The sequence below is a fragment of the Nannobrachium achirus genome, assembly GCF_963921795.1.
Source record: "Nannobrachium achirus genome assembly, chromosome: 19".
Lineage (NCBI taxonomy): Eukaryota > Metazoa > Chordata > Actinopteri > Myctophiformes > Myctophidae > Nannobrachium > Nannobrachium achirus.
In genome coordinates this window covers 41,982,439-42,003,248 of record NC_137826.1, presented here as the reverse complement: position 1 = coordinate 42,003,248, position 20,810 = coordinate 41,982,439, and the positions used below count along the sequence as shown (strand labels likewise).

Here is a 20,810-nt window from a genome sequence, read left to right as displayed (position 1 = left end):
TTCTGCCAACCAAAATGGTTTGGAAACAAATGGGGCCTTATGGGCCCGTAACTCAAGAGTGCGTACAGATCCAACCCAAATGGACGCTTACCCATTTTGGTTCCATTCCAATAGGCATACGTCTCTATAGGGTTGTGAGCTTGTAGATAAGCTATTTTCAAGAAGTCTCGAAACCTTTAGAAAAAAAGAAAAAAGGCTCATCTTTAACATTTTTAACACTAGTCATTTAGTGCTAGTTAATAGACATCTTTATATTACAAAAGAGTAAGTGATCTACTTCTGGGTCATGTATCGCTAACTTAATACCAAACCACTTGGCCAAGATGTACTACATATGTACTAAATATAGCTTAAAAATTCAAACACCCATGTCACCTTTGCAAGATGTCGTTTCCAAACCTCTGTATACAGTTGTATTCGTTATTACCCTCATATTTTGCCTCTGTATAAAATAGCCTCAAGTCGACCCGGAAACAGTTAGCCAATAGCTAATAGTTAGCTCACAACTTTCCAATTTTCTCTTTCACCTCAATCGCTGTATTCGTTATTACCCTCATATTTTGCCTCTGTATAAAATAGCCTCAAGTCGACCCGGAAACAGTTAGCCAATAGCTAATAGTTAGCTCACAACTTTCCACTTTTCTCTTTCACCTCAATCGCTGTATTCGTTATTACCCTCATATTTTGCCTCTGTATAAAATAGCCTCAAGTCGACCCGGAAACAGTTAGCCAATAGCTAATAGTTAGCTCACAACTTTCCACTTTTCTCTTTCACCTCAATCGCAGTAACATCCGTATACACCACGTCATCGCATCACCAATACTTTTTTTTTCTCAAAAAACTTTTTTTTTCTCAAAAAACTTTTTTTTTCTCAAAAAACATTTTTTTTTCTCAAAAAAATTAACTTTTTTTTTTTTACCCATATTTGGCCATTACACACCACACTGCCGCAACATGGCGGTGAGGGCCGCGCAGCGGCCTGAACTCTAGACTTTTGCGGCCCGAAGGGCCGCAAACTTCTAGTAGTCTTACATTTTCATATAAAAATATTTTCATATCAATACATTTTTTCTTCTTCCCCCAATTTGGGGTCCTTGACATAAGGATGCTTGACAACCATTGGACTACAGTGGCTTTCAACCTTTTTCTTATCAAGGTCCATTATTTATACAGCATTTGAGCCACTGACCACCATTTGATGAGATTTAGCCTCTCAGCTCCAAGATATTTTGTTATCGTTGGATAACATTTTGTCCACAATTCCATGCTGTATTGATGTGGTAACAATAGGAGATGAAAGGCAAACAATTATCAAAATAACAATTCCTCTACATTCTCTAATATTGTGTAGACTTCTTGTACATTTTTATCAATCATTTAACTCCTGAGGGCGTAAAATGAAACCAAATGGACTCGTAAGGGTCCATTTGGTTTCATTCTACACTATCAACAGTTAAAGATCAAGGGTCTATCTATTTGTTTACCAACTGATTGATTGATTGATTGATTGATTGATTGATTGATTGATTGATTGATTGATTGATTGATTATACTTTATTAGCAGTTTACATAGGAAAAGCACAATGACAGGACAATATGCTACAGTTGATGTCTATTAATAGGATTTAAATCAAGCAGCACTGGCTTGTTTACATTGGGGTCATTGTGTAGGCTATTCTCAATAGTGGGGGAGGCGGACCAGCTGGAGCCTGGAACTCGCAGCCTCAAGGTCAAGGACCACTGGTGGTCCCCGGACCACTGGTTGAGAACCATTTGGACTACAACGTATATCCTTCCATTTTGTATATGGTAGTAGCCCGTATGTTTGACCCACTAACACATTTCTTTTTCCTCATAAATCCATTAACGTGACGAATGTGGGTGGGTGGAGTCAGAGGCGTTCAAAACAGAGCCTGAACCAGTCTCCTCCTCCTAAGCTCAGATTTAGTTTTCTGTCTCCTTGCTTTTGCGCTTGTTTTTCCTTTTTCTTTTTAGTCAATAATAATAGCGCAATATTTAGTTTGGTTCGCGCTTTCTTGTAACAATAAATAATGCGGCTGTCGCTCCGTTTGTACACATCGCGCACACACAAATATTCTGTATTGTTGCGTTGACAGCATCCTTTTTTTTGCGTGCTTATGTTATCGTATTTGTTATATATATTTGTGAACATGGATGACTGAAAGAGAAGCTGTATAAATGCGAATGTCGTCGAGGAAATCCACTGCTTTTGAACTCAAAGAGGTAAGACACATTAAAGCAAAACAACAAACAAAGAAGACTAGCTGCTGCACAGAAATGTTGAAATGTCTGCAGCAGAGTCTGCAGAGATCAGCTACTGTTCCGAGGGTTTGCAGCTTATTATATCCCGCCAAACATAGATTCACTTTAACGATGATATAGCCTACACATCGGTAATGTTTATAACTTAGTCTTTTCAGTTTACACACTGCTGTTTGTACATGTTTGCCTCCGGGGCAGACAGTCTGAGTCTGTGTCTGCAAAAGTGTGGAAAATGGCGATGTTGTTTACCAAAATGAACGCGTATTTCCTGATGTGCTGCTGCATAACTCTGTTCTGATCAATAGAGGGCTTTATGTGGAGATATGATCTCTCTCTCTCTGCTTTTGTAGGAAATACGTCGTTTTTCCCCTCAGTGTTGTGCTTATACTGTATTATGTATAGCCAACGGACATCTCCTCTTGGCGCCCAGATTTGTGTGTATGCTTGCGTTATGTAAAAATGTGAGGGAAGAAGCGTTGATGCAAAGCAGTTATTGATGAACAGTCTACATTTCTGCATTTGAAATTCAGTCTTTTTAAAAGAAAGCCAAGTGACAGGTTTCGATCACAATTTATGTGATCTAAAAGTAAATTTCTTCTCAGCTTAACGCGTCGACCCATCCCACTGCCAACAATTGGGTCAAGATCATTAGTCTTTCTTGACCCAGTGGGATGTATTTTATCGAGTCAAACTTTTACTTTCGTATCTTATGATATGCAAATGTAAACATTTATAAATATATAGAAGATAGTCTTGATCCAAGGCTGTACCACTACTATCTATAATTATTAAATCACTCATATCATAGCTGTGTAATCACATAGATGTGATGTACTTTTATTATCCTCGCCACATATGTATCTGTATGCTCAGCAATCGACGTACACCGCATCTTGTCTGTTCTTGTCCTGCCTTGTCTTGCTTACCTCTGTATCAGTCATGTATTCATATCTTCTGGCTACGTTATGTAGCATGTGCAAATGTTCATATTCTCTGTATGAGCAATTGAGCATAATGGACCTATACTGTATGACATACTTGCTATGATCTTGTACACTGGTTGTCAATGTGGGGTTGAGAAAGGGTGTACAATTTGACCCTAGTGGCCGCCAGGTCTATTTGGTTCAATTTGTACCCTCTCTGAGTTAAATTAACCGCATTTTACATGTAGACTGGGGTGCCGAAGGGGGGATAAAAGAATCAACTGGTGTCAGTTTGATATTATGCCTTAAATCAGGGGTCTTCAACGTTTTCAGGCCAATGACCCCTTAGTTGATAGAGAGATGAAGCAGGGACCCCCACAACCTGTTCATAGATTCCATACAGTTTCATCTTTTGACAGCACAATCATCAGTGTATTTTGGATTCATGGCAATTTCTGTTTCCTGATATTTAACAACTTGGACCGTCAATACTTTCACTCTGTATTTAGTCTGCTCTTTTCCTCCCTCACACCAAACCTCTTTGCCGAAAATAGCCGATCTACAAGCTTGTAGATATCGGCTATTTTTGGCTAAAGCTCTCAGAATATGTACACTAGGGTTCAAGTGGTTGATAAAAAAGGAGAAATAAAGTTTCTAACACAACGATTTGGAGAACCCCATGTAGTAACTCTGGGGACCCCCTAGGAGTCCCGGACCCCCTGTTGAAGACCCCTGCACTAAATGCATATCAAACTGGGGTGTCCTTGAGGCTTGAACTTTGTGAAAGGTTGAGAGAACCAGTGACCTACAGCAGGGGTTCCCAAACTTTTTTGTCTCAGGGCACCCCATAAATATTTATTTTAATCCGAGGCACCCCTACATTATAATTTTCACTCGCCTTATATTTATGGCTTATCGTCGTTGTCTGGTGGAAACCTTGTATGTCCAAAACCGTTCGTTTTGTATTTATCATCTATAAAATGGGATCTACAAGCACAGTGCTTGTAGATCAGCTGTTTTCACTAGTTTTGTGCGACAGTCTTGTATGATGAAGCAGGGCTTTGCTTTACCAAAAGACGTACACATTTGAAACCTGGAGATACGAGGTTTCTGCCCGACAGTGACGATATTTTAGTGATTATGTTGCGAGGAAAACGTTGAGACAATAGCCATTTTGGTTAGAACTGACGGAAAATAAATTCCAAATATTATCAAATGATCTCGCGGCACCCCTGGACTGCCGTCACGGCAACCCAGGATGCCCCGTGCCCGTCACCCACTTTGAAAACCCCTGACCTAACAGTATGTGAACTCATGTGAACGTCTCACCGTTTCCCCTGTGCTCCAGGTGTGCGTGCCCTGGCTGAAGCCTGGCCTGTGTCCTGGTGGTCCCCTGCTTCCCCATGAAGAACCCAGCCGTAGCGGAGGGCCATCGCCTGGAGCTGCTGCTCCAGGACGCCCTGGCCAGGGAGGCACGCCTCTGGAAGGTCCCCGTCTTCAAAGGCGGATGTATCCAGGTATGGATTGACCTTGGGACGTGGGCATTTAATACCTAAAATCGCATTTGCATTTGATTATATTATCTTGGACCAGGGGTCTTCAACGTTTTCAGGCCAAGGACCCCTTGGTTGAGAGAGAGCGAGATGAAGCAGGGACCCCCACAGAATTATCATAGATTCCATATATAGTTTCATCGTTTGACAGCAAGTTCATCAGTGTATTTTGGATTCATGTCAATTCGTGTTTTTAGATAATTAACCACTTGAACCGTCAATACTTAATGACTTTTCATTCTGTACTTCGTCTGCTCTTTTCCCCTCTACACCAAAGCTCTTTGCCGAAAATAGACGATCTACAAGCTCACAACGCCTTGCAGCGCGAGGCGCTGTGAGCTTCTAGATCGTCTATTTTCGGCTTAAGTTCACAGAATATGGACGCTAGGGTTCAAGTGGTTATTATAAACGAGGAAAAACAAGTTTCTATCACTCAAAGATTTGGAGGCCCCCCTGTAGTAACTTTGAGGACCCCCTACGGGTCCCGGACCCCCTGTTGAAGACCCCTGTCCTGGGGTACAGTTTGGGATTGGGGAGAAGGTCTCACTCTGGCTAGGAAGTTGAGACTGCACACAAAACAAGATGGGGTCCAAGCATCGTCTAGTAACCAAATGTTGAATCTCTGACGTCATGTGTCCAGTCTGACATCCGTCATCTATGACTTTCCTACAGTATGACTTATATTTGTTTATTTTTGTTAAGAAATGTACATTTTCAGAAGGTAAAATCAGTACGCCACTAGGATGAATATCTGTATTCCGTCGTCAGAGACTGAGCAACAACTATATAATCTGAATCATGTTTGTCTTTTATCTTAAGTAAGTAAGTAAGTTTAGAGCATTTCCAGCACCATATTGTTGTTTGTTTTTGGTTTCTATGTTTTCATTTCATAATTTTGACCCCAAAAGAAGTGTCACAATATTGTATAATCAAATGTACGTCACAGTTTTTCCCTTCCTCTAAAAGTCTGTGCGAGCCTGGGGGTATGCTGACTGAGGGGGTTAAGAAGTGGCCTGGGTTGTTGCACAACCACAGAACCGCTGATCAAAGGAAGAGACTATCACTATTGCCAGTAGGCAAACCATGCATGTGTACATTAACGATCACATAAGGACAATCTGTGCTCTTAAAAAAAATAGATACTTTTTTTAAGTTAAAGTAATGTCTCTTACCCTGAAAAGCTTTTAAAGAAAAATATTTAATAAAAAGTTGGTCACAAAAAATATATATATACATTTTGTAAAAGTGGCTTTTCCCTTTTAGATTTAGAGAGGCAGATTCTAAAAATGCCTTCTGAAAAATAAAAATAATAATGTTGCTATATATTGCAACATTATTACCCCAAAATGGGTTCCCAGATTGAACTGTATAATAACGCATTGGTACGCTATTCCAGTTCAAATGTATTAAGTAATTAAATCCAGGAAAAGACGCAACTTATGTCATATCATGATTAAGATAACCAAAAACCCAGACGTTATCCAGTCTCATATCACAATATTATTGCCAAGCACAGGTTGTTGATCACAGACAATGGGGGCTTATAAGGATAAAGCTTGTGAGTGAGTGCACTTAAACGGCATTGATCATGACTCATTCGTGTTGGTCTCCCTTTCAGGGCACTGACATTTCTCTGTACCAGCAACAAGATGTGATCCTGTGGCTCAGAGAGATGAGCAGGCTATTCCAGTTCTGTCCTGAGACATTTGCATTGGGAGCCTGCGTGCTCAATCGACTTGTGTCTACAGTAAAGGTATGTTTAGACACCAATCTAACTAAGGTTGGGAACCCCAACCAGAGGAACCCGGATCCCAACATTGAGGAACCGGGAGCCGGTTCCATCACATTTGGAAGTTGTTTCCGGAACCAGTGTATCACACTGTCAGAGCTGGTATGTGGACTTCACGTCTGCTTACAATACCAGTGGTTCTCACATTTAATAATTTCGAGGAATGTCATAACTGAGAGTGTACAAATGGTCCATTTGGAACAACCTGTCTTCAACGTTTTCAGGCCAAGGACCCCTTAGTTGAGAGAGAGAGATGAAGCAGGGACCCCCACAACCTCATCAAGTTTCATTGTTTGACAGCACAATCGTTAGTGTATTTTAGATTCATGTCAATTTGTGTTTTCAGATATCTAACCACTTGAATCGTCAATACTTAATAAACTTTATCTTTTTCCCCTCTACACCAAAACTCTGCCCAAAATAGCCCATCTACAAGCTCACAACGCCTTGCAGCGCTGGGCGTTGTGAGCTTGTATATCTGCTATTTTTGGCTAAAGTTCTCAGAATATGGACACTAGGGTTCAAGTGGTTATTTAATATAAAAAAGGAGAACAAAAGTTTCTATCACTCAAAGATTTGGAGGACCCCCTGTAGTAACTCTGAGGACCCCCAAGGGGTCCTGGACCCCCTGTTGAAGACCCTTGCCCTATCGGACCGTTAATAGGGAATCGTTAAGGAACTAATAAACGTAAGGATCCCAACCCTAGATCTAACAGTGGTGATACAATGTACTAGTAGTGCCCTGTCATCCCATGCTCCACACTTTGTCCCCAAGGTCTTTTTGAGTGCTGATTGTAATTTAGTGATGACTTACAGTGAGAGCACATATATCACTTGATGCCAGATTCAAGTAGGGCCAAGAGAGCCAGATGGAACATGCTGTACTGATTATGTAGCACACACAGAACAAGTCACAACAACAATACATGAAATACACAGTCAGTGTCATGATGAAATGTCACAGCAGAGCAACTGCTTTCTCTTTTCTCTTAACTCTCAAATACCTGGAATGCGCCCGAGTCGCGTTAGATTTGAACCACTTTAACCATTATTTTTATGCTTTAACTATTGAAAAATAGCAGATATACAAGCTCACAGTGCCGCGCTGCGAGCTTGTAGATCTGCTATTTTTGAAAAATTGTGAAAATGTGTGCAAGTCTTTGAATATCTTTGACCCGATCTTTGACCCGACTTCTAAATCCTTCCTCTAAATCAGCTGTTCTCAAACTTTTTCATGTCAAGGACACCCAAAATTACATGTATTCGGCCATAGGCCCCCATCTCAAAATATGTTGTTCCAAGGACCCCCCAGAAGCAGAGATATGAGTTACAAAAGTCTGTTTTGAAAAAAATATATTGAAAAATGTGCACACATTTTCACGATTCTTCTAAAATTGCAGATCTACAAGCTCGCAGCGCGGCACTCGGTGCCGCGCTGTGAGCTTGTATATCTGCTATTTTTCATTAGTTAAAGCATTCAATAATTGTAGGCCTAAATGGGTTAAAGACAGAAGGGGGATTAATCTTATCTAACAGAGAAGCATAAATTCCACTTGTCATTTGTTGCCAAACCCTTGTTCTGCTTTTGAAAAACGGTCCTGTAATTTGACCAATATGTAGGACTGCCCTATTTAATTAGCCTGGTAAACCATCCGGTAGCGGAATTCAATTTCATTTTCATTCAGCAGCCTGCTGAATGAAAAATGAAATTGAATTCCGCTACCGGGTGGTTTACTAGGCTACTATTTATTCTCCAACACATAGAATTCAGATCCCACCCTGAGACGTAAAGGTACTAAGGTAGGCAGCGATCCGATCCCCTGGGTTACCCAAGACATGAGAGCAAGTCCTCCAAACCAATGCTACAAGATGTGCACTCAGACTCTGTATTGTATTGGCACAAAAAAAAGTAATGCACACTATACAGGGTTCCCACGGTCATGAAATTCCTGGAAATATTTTGAAATTAGAAAAATATCTTTCCAGTACTGGAAAGGTTTTGGAATTGATCAAGGGTCCTGGAAAAAATAGCTATGCATTGTCTTTGGTTATTGATTTGGTTAATACCTCTGAAATGACAAATTAAACATTGGCCAAATTGTCAAATATTAGAGGCAGATATTGTGAAAATAGCAGATCTACACGCAAGGCGTTGTGAGCATGTAAATCGGCTATTTTCACAATCAAACCGTGTTATACAAAATTCCTCAAATTCTTCAAATATGATTATTTCAGGGGTCACGGCCTGAGAAGGTTGATAACCACTGGCATACACTACCTGACTTTGGGCATTGCGCATAGGAGTAAGCGACTCGTTATTGAGCTGAATTATAGTTATATAGTCCTGGAAATCGGGTTAAATATTCTGGAAACGTTTTAGAAATTAATTGGTAAAGATGTGTGGGAACCCTGACTATATCAAGTGGATTGGACACTTTCATAAAGCTTTACTACTTTTCAGGACGGTGCTAATTTCTGCCACTTTTTTCTTCTCCTTTTTAACAGGCTCAACCAAAATACCTTAAATGCATTGCCTTCACCTCGCTCATCCTGGCGGCCAAAATCAATGAGGAGGATGAGGTAGGAAGATTATTACCCCTATTTGAGCACTAAACACGCAAAGGCAATTTAACGGCAAGACTCAATAACGCTGTACCATGATTATACTATTACAGGGGTCTTCAACGTTTTTAGGCCAAGGACCCCTTAACCGAGAGGAAGATAAAGCAGGGACCCCCAATACTGTATAAAATTGTGTTGTGGATTTTCATCAATTTCATGAAAGCATCAGTCTATGTTGGATTTGTGTTCATGTGTTTTTTTCCCCCAGACATTTAACCACTTAAATTGCAGATACTTTAGTACATTTGACGTTTTCACTCTCTACACCAAACCTATTTGCCAAAAATAGCTGATCTACAAGCTCTCAACGCAGCTTGTAAATCTGCTATTTTTGGCTAAAGTTCTCATCAGAATAGGGATGCGAGCGCTGATCTACAAGCTCTCAACGCAGCTTGTAAATCTGCTATTTTTGGCTAAAGTTCTCATCAGAATAGGGATGCGAGGGTTCAAGTTGTTCATTGAAAATAATGATCCAATCACACAAAGATTTGGTGGCCCCCCTGTAGTAACTCTGCGGACCCCCTAGGGGTCCCGGACCCCCTGTTGAAGACCCCTGTACTGGCTCATAAAGTATAATGTATGTATACGAAAAAAAAGTGAGCGAGCCGAGAGGGCTAATTTAAAACATGTTTTATTTGCTTCCCTTTTCATGGTGTCTGTTAAAACAGGTGATGGGCTCGGTTAAGGACCTGGTTGCGCAGAGTGGATGCAACTTCTCAACCGCAGAGATTCTTCGCATGGAGAGGATCATTCTGGACAAGCTGAACTGGGACCTGTACACCTCGACACCGGTCGATTTCATTCACATAGTAAGTTAGGATCAGACAGGTATATAGAAGACTGGCAAAGAAAACATGTCCCTTTACGCCTGAATCATACTTTGTAGCGCACCCGAAGAAATAGCTGATCTATAAGCTCACAACAACACATCGTGATGTGACGTGTTGTGAGCTTGTAGATTGCCTATTTCTGGTGTACGACTCCACCGTGCGACTTAAGTATAAATCAGGCCTAAAGTGCCATTCCCACCAGACACGATAACTATAAAGATAACTATATCTATATAGTTCACCATTTGTATATATATATTTTTTATAGTCTGTGTGAACTCTGCCATCCACTTGATTGGAACGATTTTTAAAACTATACTGTTATAGTTCTAGTGCTGAGTGTGAATGGCCCTTTAGAGCTGGACCTGAGTTGTCAAAGCATCTCATAGTAAATCACGCTCACGTTGCAGTTCATCCAGACCCTGGGTCAAATGGAATGTAAGATTTCTCTGGTTTGTTTGTTTTCAATTACTTCAGCGCTAGGTGGCTACAAAAGCTGAAGCTGTTACACCAGAACATTTGGGGAAATCACAAGAAAGTTTGACAGTCGGCTGAGTGTACTTTTGTTATTTACAACGCGTTTCAAACGAATGCAGAGACATCTTACAGAATTATTGAAATACTCTGACCCAGTTTCTGGTCTTTTATAGCAGCAATTGTGTAGCTATGAGATGGTTTGTGAATACTGGCCCTGTGATTGTGTCTAAAAACGGCAATACAAAAAGCATAAAGACAAAACATCTCATGCCTACATCTAGGTTGCATCAAGATGGCTTTTACAAACCCCTTACACCCAGCACCCACAAAGTAAAATTGGTCCTAATTGAGATTGTGCATTTGATTGATATATTTTCCCATACCAACCCCATCCTGTCCTCCTCTTTACAATGTACGCTATGTTTGTCACAAATCCCATGCCAGCATTCTGCAATTCCATAAACGGCACGGCACAGATTCAATACAAAGCACGACAGCAGTTTGACAGGAGTTAGCCTGTCAAAGACCCTGATTATACGCCAGGGCAAAAAGGTCTGGGCATGTTGCGAGAGCACAATGTGAACCAAGCTACAACAAAGTGACATTTCAGTACAAGGATCTCGATAATAGGGCCAAGTCAATTTCGCCCCAGCCACATGAGACGGTAACTGCAAGCTTTCACCCGAAAAAATGCAAGCGCATGATGATAGGCCAAGGCACTTCAGTTTAACCGTTAACTCCCAGCCTTACAGCGGAAAGCGCAACCCTGCTGCCGTGAGGAGATGTGTTCAGAGATAAAAAAGAATATTTAGGATGTACTGATCCCCTAGGACAGTTGAAGAATAAATGGATGACTTCATTGACATTAATACCATTGCTTAACTCAGTGGTTCTCAAACTTTTTCATGTCAAGGACCCCCAAATTGACACTTGGAACGGATCCATTTGGTTTCAGTTACAGACCCATAAGGGTCCATTTGGTTCCTGACCATTTATCATTTAGCTGGAGACCCCCTGGAACTCCCTCAAGAACCCCTGGGGGTCCTCGGACACCATTTTGAGAACCACTGGCTTAGCTGGTTTTCATACTGCTCTGCCAAAGCAGGTTTATCATTCGTACAAAGTCCCATTAGGTGTTATCAATGACATTTATGGCACAGTAGATTTTTAGACGGTACTATCCACAATAGTGTTAATTGGTGAACCTTCATAAAATATTTCTCATGCCACTAACCAAACCGATCAAACCACACCCACCACAATCAAACATTGCATACATTAAATCTGGCATTTTTTCCTCCATTTGTGCTATATTGGTTATGTTAGACTCCTGGTCTAGTATCACCAATTTAGTCCCATGACTACTATACATAAACTGCAAGACCAAACTTGGCCAGCTCTCTTACATTTAAATGCTTTTAGACAAGAGATAAAGAATTTCCTCTCTCCAGGAAACCCATCCCCACAAGGTCCCCCTCTCTTTGTGAAATATCTTCATGCATTTCGTGGATCAGCAATCTTAAACCATTGTTTAACCCATACTGTAGTAGAGTTGAAGGATTTTAAAAGCCACAACCTGTAATCGGTCATCAAACACAGACTTCGCGGGTGACGACGTCCAGAAGGTCCAGATGAAAACGTGCGACTTTTAAAGGAGAATTACGAAGTAGCCTTTTTCTTACAATAATCTGATGTTATTATATTGCAGAACGATTCGTACAGGTAAACATTTTCCACCGCAGCTCTGAGCATGAGCGGTGTGGTTTTGTAGTATATCGCTTACTTTTATCGCTCGATTTCTTTTTCATTTTTTTTTTTTAAATATCTGTCGTTCATAGTAACTTAAATCTCGCCGTAGTGTTTGTACTTCCGGAAGTCTTGCTAAACAAGATTTCGCCCGTTATTTAACCCGTAGCGGCTACGGCGGCCCTTTTGGGACACACAAACACTGGAGAGATTTAAGTTATTACGAACAACCGATATGTACAGAAAATATGAATTTCCGAGGGATAAAGATAAGCAATTTACCGCAAAACCCCACCACTCACACTCAGAGCTGTGGTGGACTCGGGATGGAGTTATGAAAAAATGCACCCGTACCACTCATTCTGGGATATAATACCAGATTAACTTTGCTGAGGTTGGCATTTGAGCGGTCCAGTGCCTCGTAATACTTCATAGAGAAGGGGCTACTCTCTCAGCTACTGCCGTTATGGATGTTGTGTCTAATGTGATAGAAACACGTTCAAAGAATTGTCTTAGTGAATGCATGAAGACCGATTCCACTTCGTCCTAGAAATTCACTATTTAGATATTACAAAATCTAAGAATGGTAGATTTTTTTTTCTCTTCAAATAAATAATACATTACAATATTCTAATAATAAAATAAAGCTACAATTTCTCTTGATACCATTGTCGAATAAATATCTGCACCTCTAACCATGTCAGGATTACATTCCCCCTTGGAAAAGAAAAACACTTTGCATTAATGTACGTAAAATAAAGTGTAATCCTCCATTGTCTTTTTAAAACAGCGATCGATAAGATCTATTTGTCACAGACTCGCCACCATGACACATTGATATGAACAGATAAGTGGATTTACAGAGACACCTGTTCTTCTTTTTCCACTTGATATGTTCCAACAACCAGCCCAGATATACAGTATGTTTAAGGCAGAATCAGCCATGTGATTCAACAATGCTCCGTAATTATAAGAGTGATACTCGTGACCTAAAAGTGATCCAAAGTGATTTTCCTGTGTTTTTTGTTTCTTCCATTGGTAGCGAGTTGAAGAGAGAACGTTATTTAGAGAGTTTAGGAGAGTGTATAATTTTGTCAACTAGGAAGAGAAAAGTTATGTTATGGATGATTAGTTGAAGGTGAGGAAACTTGTGTTTGATGTCACATTGTTGAATCTGCCTTCCAAAGAATTCCATTCATTTATGAAAAAAAGAAATATGCAATGACTTTTTTTTTTGCTACAGAGAGAGAAAATGAAAGTAAGACGTACAATAGTAAGACTTATTTTTCTCAAAAAGATATGTCCCATTTTAAGAGCCCCCCAGTCTAATCTGTACAATCTCCACAAATCTTCCCTTGCCATCCTGGTTGGATTTCATACAGTAATATCCTGGACACAGAATCACGGACAAGCACTGCACGTTTCATTTAACAAACATGTCAACAACACACCTCAGGCAATGTGGGGGTGGGGTTCTCTGCGTTGTCTCTCTGCTGCAAAAAAACTGAACCTATCCACTTCCCACCTTCGCCACCTCTTTAAAAACAAATATTAGACTGGTCGAAGCTACACTTAAAATTTACCTTAGACCGACCTCGCTTTTAAATTGCTGGGACTGGAGTCTATTGATGCACTCTAGGGAAAGGGTAGAGGGTTACGGAATGCATAGTGGTGACTACAGGGAAATGCAAAGTCATGGATACACGGGACCAAAGACAATCACATGACATGTCTTAAATATATACTCTACCATAGATTTTATCAACACGTTTTTTTTTTATAGGGGTCTTTGGATATGAAAGATGGATGGATCAAACTGATGAATGACGAGTTGCAGGATTTAGGATGAGGATTTGATGTGGCTGTTGTTGCAGGAGTAAAAAGAGGTCGAAAGATCAAACCATGAACAGACACAGAAATGCCATGATGTCATCATTACGATGTCATGCTAAATTTTTGGTCTCTGCTTTCTATGTGCTCCTTTCTCTCCCTCCCTCCCTCCCTCCCTTCTATCCAGTTCCACGCCATGCTCATCTCCGGCCACCCCCACCTCATTCCGTCCATCGGCTCCGGTTGGGGCCGGGGCGATTCCGTCTCCCCCGGCGGCCGTCAGAAGAGGCCCTCGGGCTTCCAGGTGGCGTTGTGGACCAGGCAGGTGCAGCACTGTATGGCCTGCCACCAGCTGTGGCAGTTCAAGGGCTCCACGTTGGCCTTGGCCATCATCACCTTGGAGCTGGAGGCGCTCAGCCCCGACTGGTTCTCCATGTTCACAGACCTGTTGAAGAAGGCACAGGTGAGGGCATTCCGTAACGGAAACCACCATATTTATTTGGCCACGGACCCCCATCTCAAAATATCTAGTTCCAGGGACCCCCCAGAAGCAAAATTTGAGTTACAAACGTTCACTTTGAAAATACTTGTATTCAAAGATTTGCACACATTTTCACGACTTTTTCAAAAATAGCAGATCTACAAGCTTGCAGCGCGGCACTCGGTGCCGCGCTGTGAGCTTGTATATCTGCTATTTTTCAATAGTTAAAGCAGTCAATAATTCTAGGGTTAGGGTTAGGACTAACCCTAGTCCAGGGGTCTTCAACGGTTTCAGGCCAAGGACCCCTTAGTTGAGAGATGAAGCAGGGACCCCCCCCACAAGCTTTTCATAGATTCCATATAGTTTCATTGTTTGACGGCACAATCATCTGTGTTATTTTGGATTCATGTCAATTTATGTTTTCAGATATTTAACCACTTGAGCTGTCCATACTGTCAAGACTGGACAGTCACAAGTCACAAAGCCTCACAGCGTGAGGCGTTGTGAGCTTGTAGATCTGCTATTTTTGGCTTAAGTTCTCAGAATATGGACACTAGGGTTCAAGTGGTTAATATAAAAAAGAAGATAAAAAGTTTCTATCACTCAAAGATTTGGAGGACCCCCTGTAGTAACTCTGAGGATCCCCTAGGGATCCCGGACCCCCTGTTGAAGACCCCTGACCTAGTCGCATCACCAGACTTTCACACCGCCAAGGAAAGCGAGCTATTCGTTCTAAAGCGAGCCGAGTGATCCGGTTTAGAAAAGAAAAGAAAGCGTGGTGGTTCCGGTGGTTGGTTCCTCTGGTTGGTGTCGCATTGTTTTTGTTCCCCACACAATGCAAATCAATTCGTTTATTCTCACTAGTCACGCTACGAGTTAGAATAAAAGATGAACACACCGAACGATTATTATAACAAAAGAAACGAAACGATTATACCAATTTAAACAAATGTTAAACCGGTCTGTGGTTCCGGCTGCCAGATGACTATAAAATGACATAAACTGCATAAAATGCCTACTACTATAGGCACCGACCTGCTCATTGGGAGCAGTTAGTGGTTAAGTGTCTTGCTCAAGGACAATTCGATACCAACCCAGGGGGAAGCCGGCCGGGTATTGAACCAGGGAAAGTGAGGACACTCTGAGCCCTTCTTAACCGGCTCCTCCGTTCCCTTCCCGCCTTCTGTCAGGTTGAGAGCGGCGAGTTCATCCACTGTAAGGAGACGGTGGACCAACGCCTCAACGACCTGGAGTTCTCCCTCCCGCCCAACGCCGTCTACATTCTGGACAGCGCCCGCCTGCAGGAGGACGAGGACGACCTTCAGCGCGGCCGAGGAGAAAGAGGAGGCTACGGAAGGCAGGGCGACTTGGACGAGTACTGCGACGGTTTCGGCTGCCTGTACAACGAGGGCAAGGCGTCCGGTGCGGTGGAACGCGGCGGCGGTGAAGGCCAGCGCAACAACGCCCAACACGAAAACGTCTCCCCGTGCCCGCCTCTGCACCCTCCCATGATCTAAGCCGGTACACGTTTCATCCAAAGCTCTCGTCTTTGTCTCATCTTCCACTGAAGTGTGCTCTCGTCGCGGTGGCATCGCGAGGCAATGGGGAACGGCAGCTTTGCTAAACACTTGTGACTGTAATATTATTGCCATGTTCATTATTTTTACGTTATATTGTGATGGCTCGTCAGTCGCAGGCCCCACTTGTTTTACCTCGCTTTTTGGTCTTTTAGTTCTCAAGTTCCTGTTTCTCTGCTGCAGGCAGCGCTGCCGGGTTCCATTGCCTCAAAATGCTGTTCGTGCACTGCAGCCTTTTGATCAGAGAGGTGCACACTAAAGTGGAAATGAACAGGGAAAAAAAGGCCAAAAAAAAACTGTTTCTCCCCCTTTTTGACTCAAATGGAGTCGAGCTCTCGTCGACATCCAGTCCAGGCTGAAATGTGAATGTGAAGGGATCGTCATCATCATACTGTACAGTAAATTATACTTTAGTTTAATTTAGTGTACGCGGGAGGACAGCTGCAGGTGAGTTGAGGAGTTGCAGGGTTCGATTGTGGACATACGGCATGTCCGTTTCATTCACGTTGTCCACGCACTAACACTGCCATTGCACTTCCGTCATAAGCTTTTTTCCCATAACATCTGCCTTCTCTCCTAGCGAGATTGGATGTGTAAAGGAGTTTGAATTAAGCTTAAAGCTGTTTGTGTGTTTCGAGTATGAACCAAGGCCAAGAATACCTTTGTTGAGAATGAGACATTTTTTCTTCTTTTTTGGGGAGGTTTGTTTGCTGTGAGGAATCTTGGTGCTTGTTTATTCCCCAGAGCTATTTAGCACTTTGTTACTAAGATAACCTTTTTTATATACATATAATTTTATAATTATATTTTTCAAGACTCATTTTTATTATTTTAACCTTTATTTCCTGTTACTAACCGTGTTTGCTCTTAGCACTCACAACTTTGTTGACCAGCTTTTTACGACGGCGATCATGAAAAGAAAAGGCTTTAATTTCTTATGACTAAATGCTGCAAATCTATTTTTATTTCATTAACACCTTAGCTGGATTATTATGCAACTATTGCAACATATCAGAATGAAATTACATGAAACACGGTTAAGTGCATTTTATCTACCCTTTGCACCTACAAAGATGTGTTTTTTTAAGCCCTCATGGGCCTGTGTTGATAAAACATACAGTAGCCTACAGTGTATATAAATGCTAGTGCTGTTTTGTTAAATCATAGTGAGATCAGAATCATGTTGTTGATTGCACTTTTTCAATACAGGCCCTGTTGTGCTTTAACCTTGACGTATGAAATAATGTTAATTCTCTCTGGATACGTGATGCTGAAATGGAGACTCAAACTGTCAAATGCTCAGATAATGTGTCCCGTAGATACATTGTTGTTGGAATCCAACCCGGAAATACCAAGCATTCTATTTAAGCACTTTGAATCCGGTGTCCCCGTTCTGTACAGGTTACCATTTAAAATGGCACCTGGGAGGGGGGGGGGGGGGGAGGTTCGAACCCAGGTCCACGTGGTTCACAAGGATCACATGGTCTGCTGTGCACTATTTGCCTGAGCCACCAGGCACCTCCAAAGCGTTTTAAATACTTTTTAAGTCTTCTATAGATACTGGATTGGCTCATTGCCAACGCAACGCTTTAAGAGGAAAGTGTTACCGTAGGAGCATTTGAGTCTGCGGTCTCCGTTTCAGTTCCTTTGTCTTTTAATGTGAATCGGTTAGAAACCTTGTCAACGCTCACAACCATGTCTCTGTTTAGCCATTCAAACTGGATTTTAAACCAGCGACCAATGTAGAAGAGCTTTTTGTTTTCGTTGGTTACTTATTTCAGATGAGGCAGCTATATCCTTTTGACCACAGAAATAAAGCTATGATAAAGCAAAAATGTTCAGAGTTCTGTTTTCTCAAAGGCAAGTAAACTTTATAGGACATTTAGAATGATGACATTTGAGTAAATATAACAAGTTAAATGTTTTCTTATTTAACTGACCCACTATGTTTATATATAACTGTAACAGCAGTATATCGTCACTGTCGGGCAGAAACCTCATATCTTCAGTTTTTTCATTAAGTAAAGCCCTGCTTCATCATACAAGACTGTCGCACAAAACTAATGAAATTAGCCGATCTATGCGAGGCGTCCGCGTTGTTGATTGTAGATCGGCTATTTTCACTTTTTTTAAATGATAAATACAAAACGAACAGTTTTGATCGAGGTTTCACCCTACGACGATATAGTATGTTGATCTTAGCATAGTATGTTGATCTTAGAATACAACATGACCATTGAGGAAGATGACACTAAATTTAACTTAGCCAATTCGCTTTTAGTAACCAATCAATATTGCTGTGGCTCATGAGGTAAAGTGGTCACCTGGGAAGGTTCCTGGTTTGATCCCAGCATGTTGAAAACTAAATATTGTTGAAAACTAAATATTATTCAACTAAAGTCTCCATGGCGTGAGTAATCAGTAGAAAGTAATTTTGGGGGTGAAGACCGGTGAACTACTCCTTTAACCTTCCAATAATAGAATGCCTAGAATTCCAGATATGTACACATGATCAATCTCAGAAAATTAGAATATTGTGTAAAAAAAAAAAAAGCATTGCAGATGCCATAGCACCCCAAATCATCACCGACTTCAGAAACTTCCCACTGGACTTCAAGCAACTCTGACTTCAGAAGGTTGACCTTTCTCTAATATAAATCCTTGTTTTGAGTGGTCTTGTGTAATATTTTGAAATATGGACTTTTCATATTCATGAGCTGTAAGCCATAATTCAAAGTTTTAACAAAAAGGTTTGGAATAATTCACTGAATGTGCAATGTATCTAGAACAGGGGTTTTCAAAGTGGGTGATGGGGCACTCTGGGGTGCCACGACGGCAGTCCAGGGGTGCCACGATATAATTTGATAATGTTAGAAATGTATTTGTACATTTAAAAATATATTTAGTATCATTTTAAACTTGAAGTACAAAGTTATTTTCAGTCAGTTCAAACCAAAATGGCGATTATCTCGCTTTCCTCACAACATAATCACTAAAATATGCTATAAATACAAGGTGCTGGGAGTGGAAATTTGGAATATAATGTAGGGGTACCTCGGATGAAAACAATATTTAAAGGGGTGCCCCGAGCCAAAAAAGTTGGGAACCCAAACAGCAGATCTACAAGCACAGCACATCTACAAGCAGCTTGTAGATCGGCTGTTTTCACTAGTTTAAATCATTTTTAAAATGATAAATGCAAAACAAACGGTTTTGGACATACAAGATTTTCACCTGACAACGACGATATCTGAACTTTCGCTGCAGTAGTGGGAACACCACCGTCGCTCCCTGCAACAGGCATTGACACTAAGGCTTGCCCACCTGCCCCCGGCAGGTAAATAAAACATCAGGGCAGGTGAAGTTGGCTTTCAGGTTGCCCGACAGGGCAAGTACTCATTTGAGAGGGTACACAATCACACAAATGTCTATAAACACAACACGAGATATCTGTCTAAACACCTGAACGTGGCCAGTGTGCTGTGTCTTCTGGTCTGTGGAATGTAAAATAAGAGCACTATTTACCTATAATGTGCTGTTTTTACTGTTGCTACATTTAAAAATATAAAATAACAAGTGTGAAAACCATAGACATATTCAATCATAGCTAAAGTATTTGGTATTTGGATTTGGAGGTATTGAGGTATGACATTTTATCGCACAGCCCCAGAAAGTAAAGAAATAAGTGTTAAATTGAGCGGTAATTAAAATCGTACCTATCATTTTATAATGGACGCTTTACTTTTCGGGCAAGTGGGCATTACCTTCGGGCAAGTAGAACATGACCTGTACTTGCCCGATGGGCAAGTGCCTCTGAGACCTTAGTGTCAACCCCTGTGCAATGTTGTGGCCCTCGGCTTGGTACCCTAGACATAATTCGGCCCTTGGGGAAAACTAATTGGGGAACCCTGCTGTACATTATGGATTATTAACTATAGGTTAAGCTACCCAGCAGCACCAGGTAATTCTAATCAGCCCCTCCTTTACCAGCAGCAACATTAAAGTGATGAACACACTAATGAATTACAAATCCAATATGATTGCAAGATGGGCCATTCTGTATAATGACTAATTCTACATTTGGTGCGCTGTAATTTTTACAGTATTTCTACTTTCTATTGCGACTTTTACTTAATAGTACTAGTTGTGTGGAAATAAATAAAAAGTTCCCCCCCCTTCTGTGTTGCCTAGAACTGGAGGATTGATTTTGGGGGTTGTATTGTAAAGATTTACAATACAAATCCCCCAAAAAATAAACATTATACAAAATGTACTAATAGTACATACATGTATGTATAATATGTCTATAAACAAATAGCATAATTCACTACACAGGCACTTTAATATCACTTCTTCCACCACTGGGGGTGGAATAAAGCAGTCAGCCTCAGTCACTGATGAAAGGAAGTGCTGACATGATGGGCCCTCTAAAGAAGCTGTGGATTGACAGGTTTTTATTCTTAAATAAATACCAGGGATCCGGTGTGAATTCCAGGTGGGCGCAGCATGCTGGCTGGTGTTCATCATCCGTTTGTGTTCACATGCAAAGCCAGGGCAAACGTGCAGCTGTCGGGTCGTACATTTCTGTTGGTGACGCACGCACACATGCACCATACCCTCCCTCCCTCTCACTCACTTGCACTACTAACAAGCGTGAAGACAAAAAAAAACATTTTTTTATAGACAGGATACAAACAG

General features: G+C 41.2%; 1 protein-coding gene across 1 annotated transcript; it reads left to right on the top strand.

Moving 5' to 3' along the window:
• The first annotated feature begins 1,978 nt into the window (after positions 1-1,978).
• On the top strand, positions 1,979-17,909 carry ccni2 (cyclin I family, member 2). The gene is made up of 7 exons (XM_080748602.1): positions 1,979-2,245; positions 4,556-4,724; positions 6,379-6,513; positions 9,055-9,129; positions 9,840-9,980; positions 14,242-14,517; positions 15,726-17,909. The coding sequence occupies exons 2-7, from the start codon at positions 4,611-4,613 to the stop codon at positions 16,050-16,052; spliced, it is 1,068 nt and encodes a 355-aa protein (XP_080604728.1). The 5' UTR covers positions 1,979-2,245; positions 4,556-4,610; the 3' UTR covers positions 16,053-17,909.
• The last annotated feature ends 2,901 nt before the right edge of the window (positions 17,910-20,810 follow it).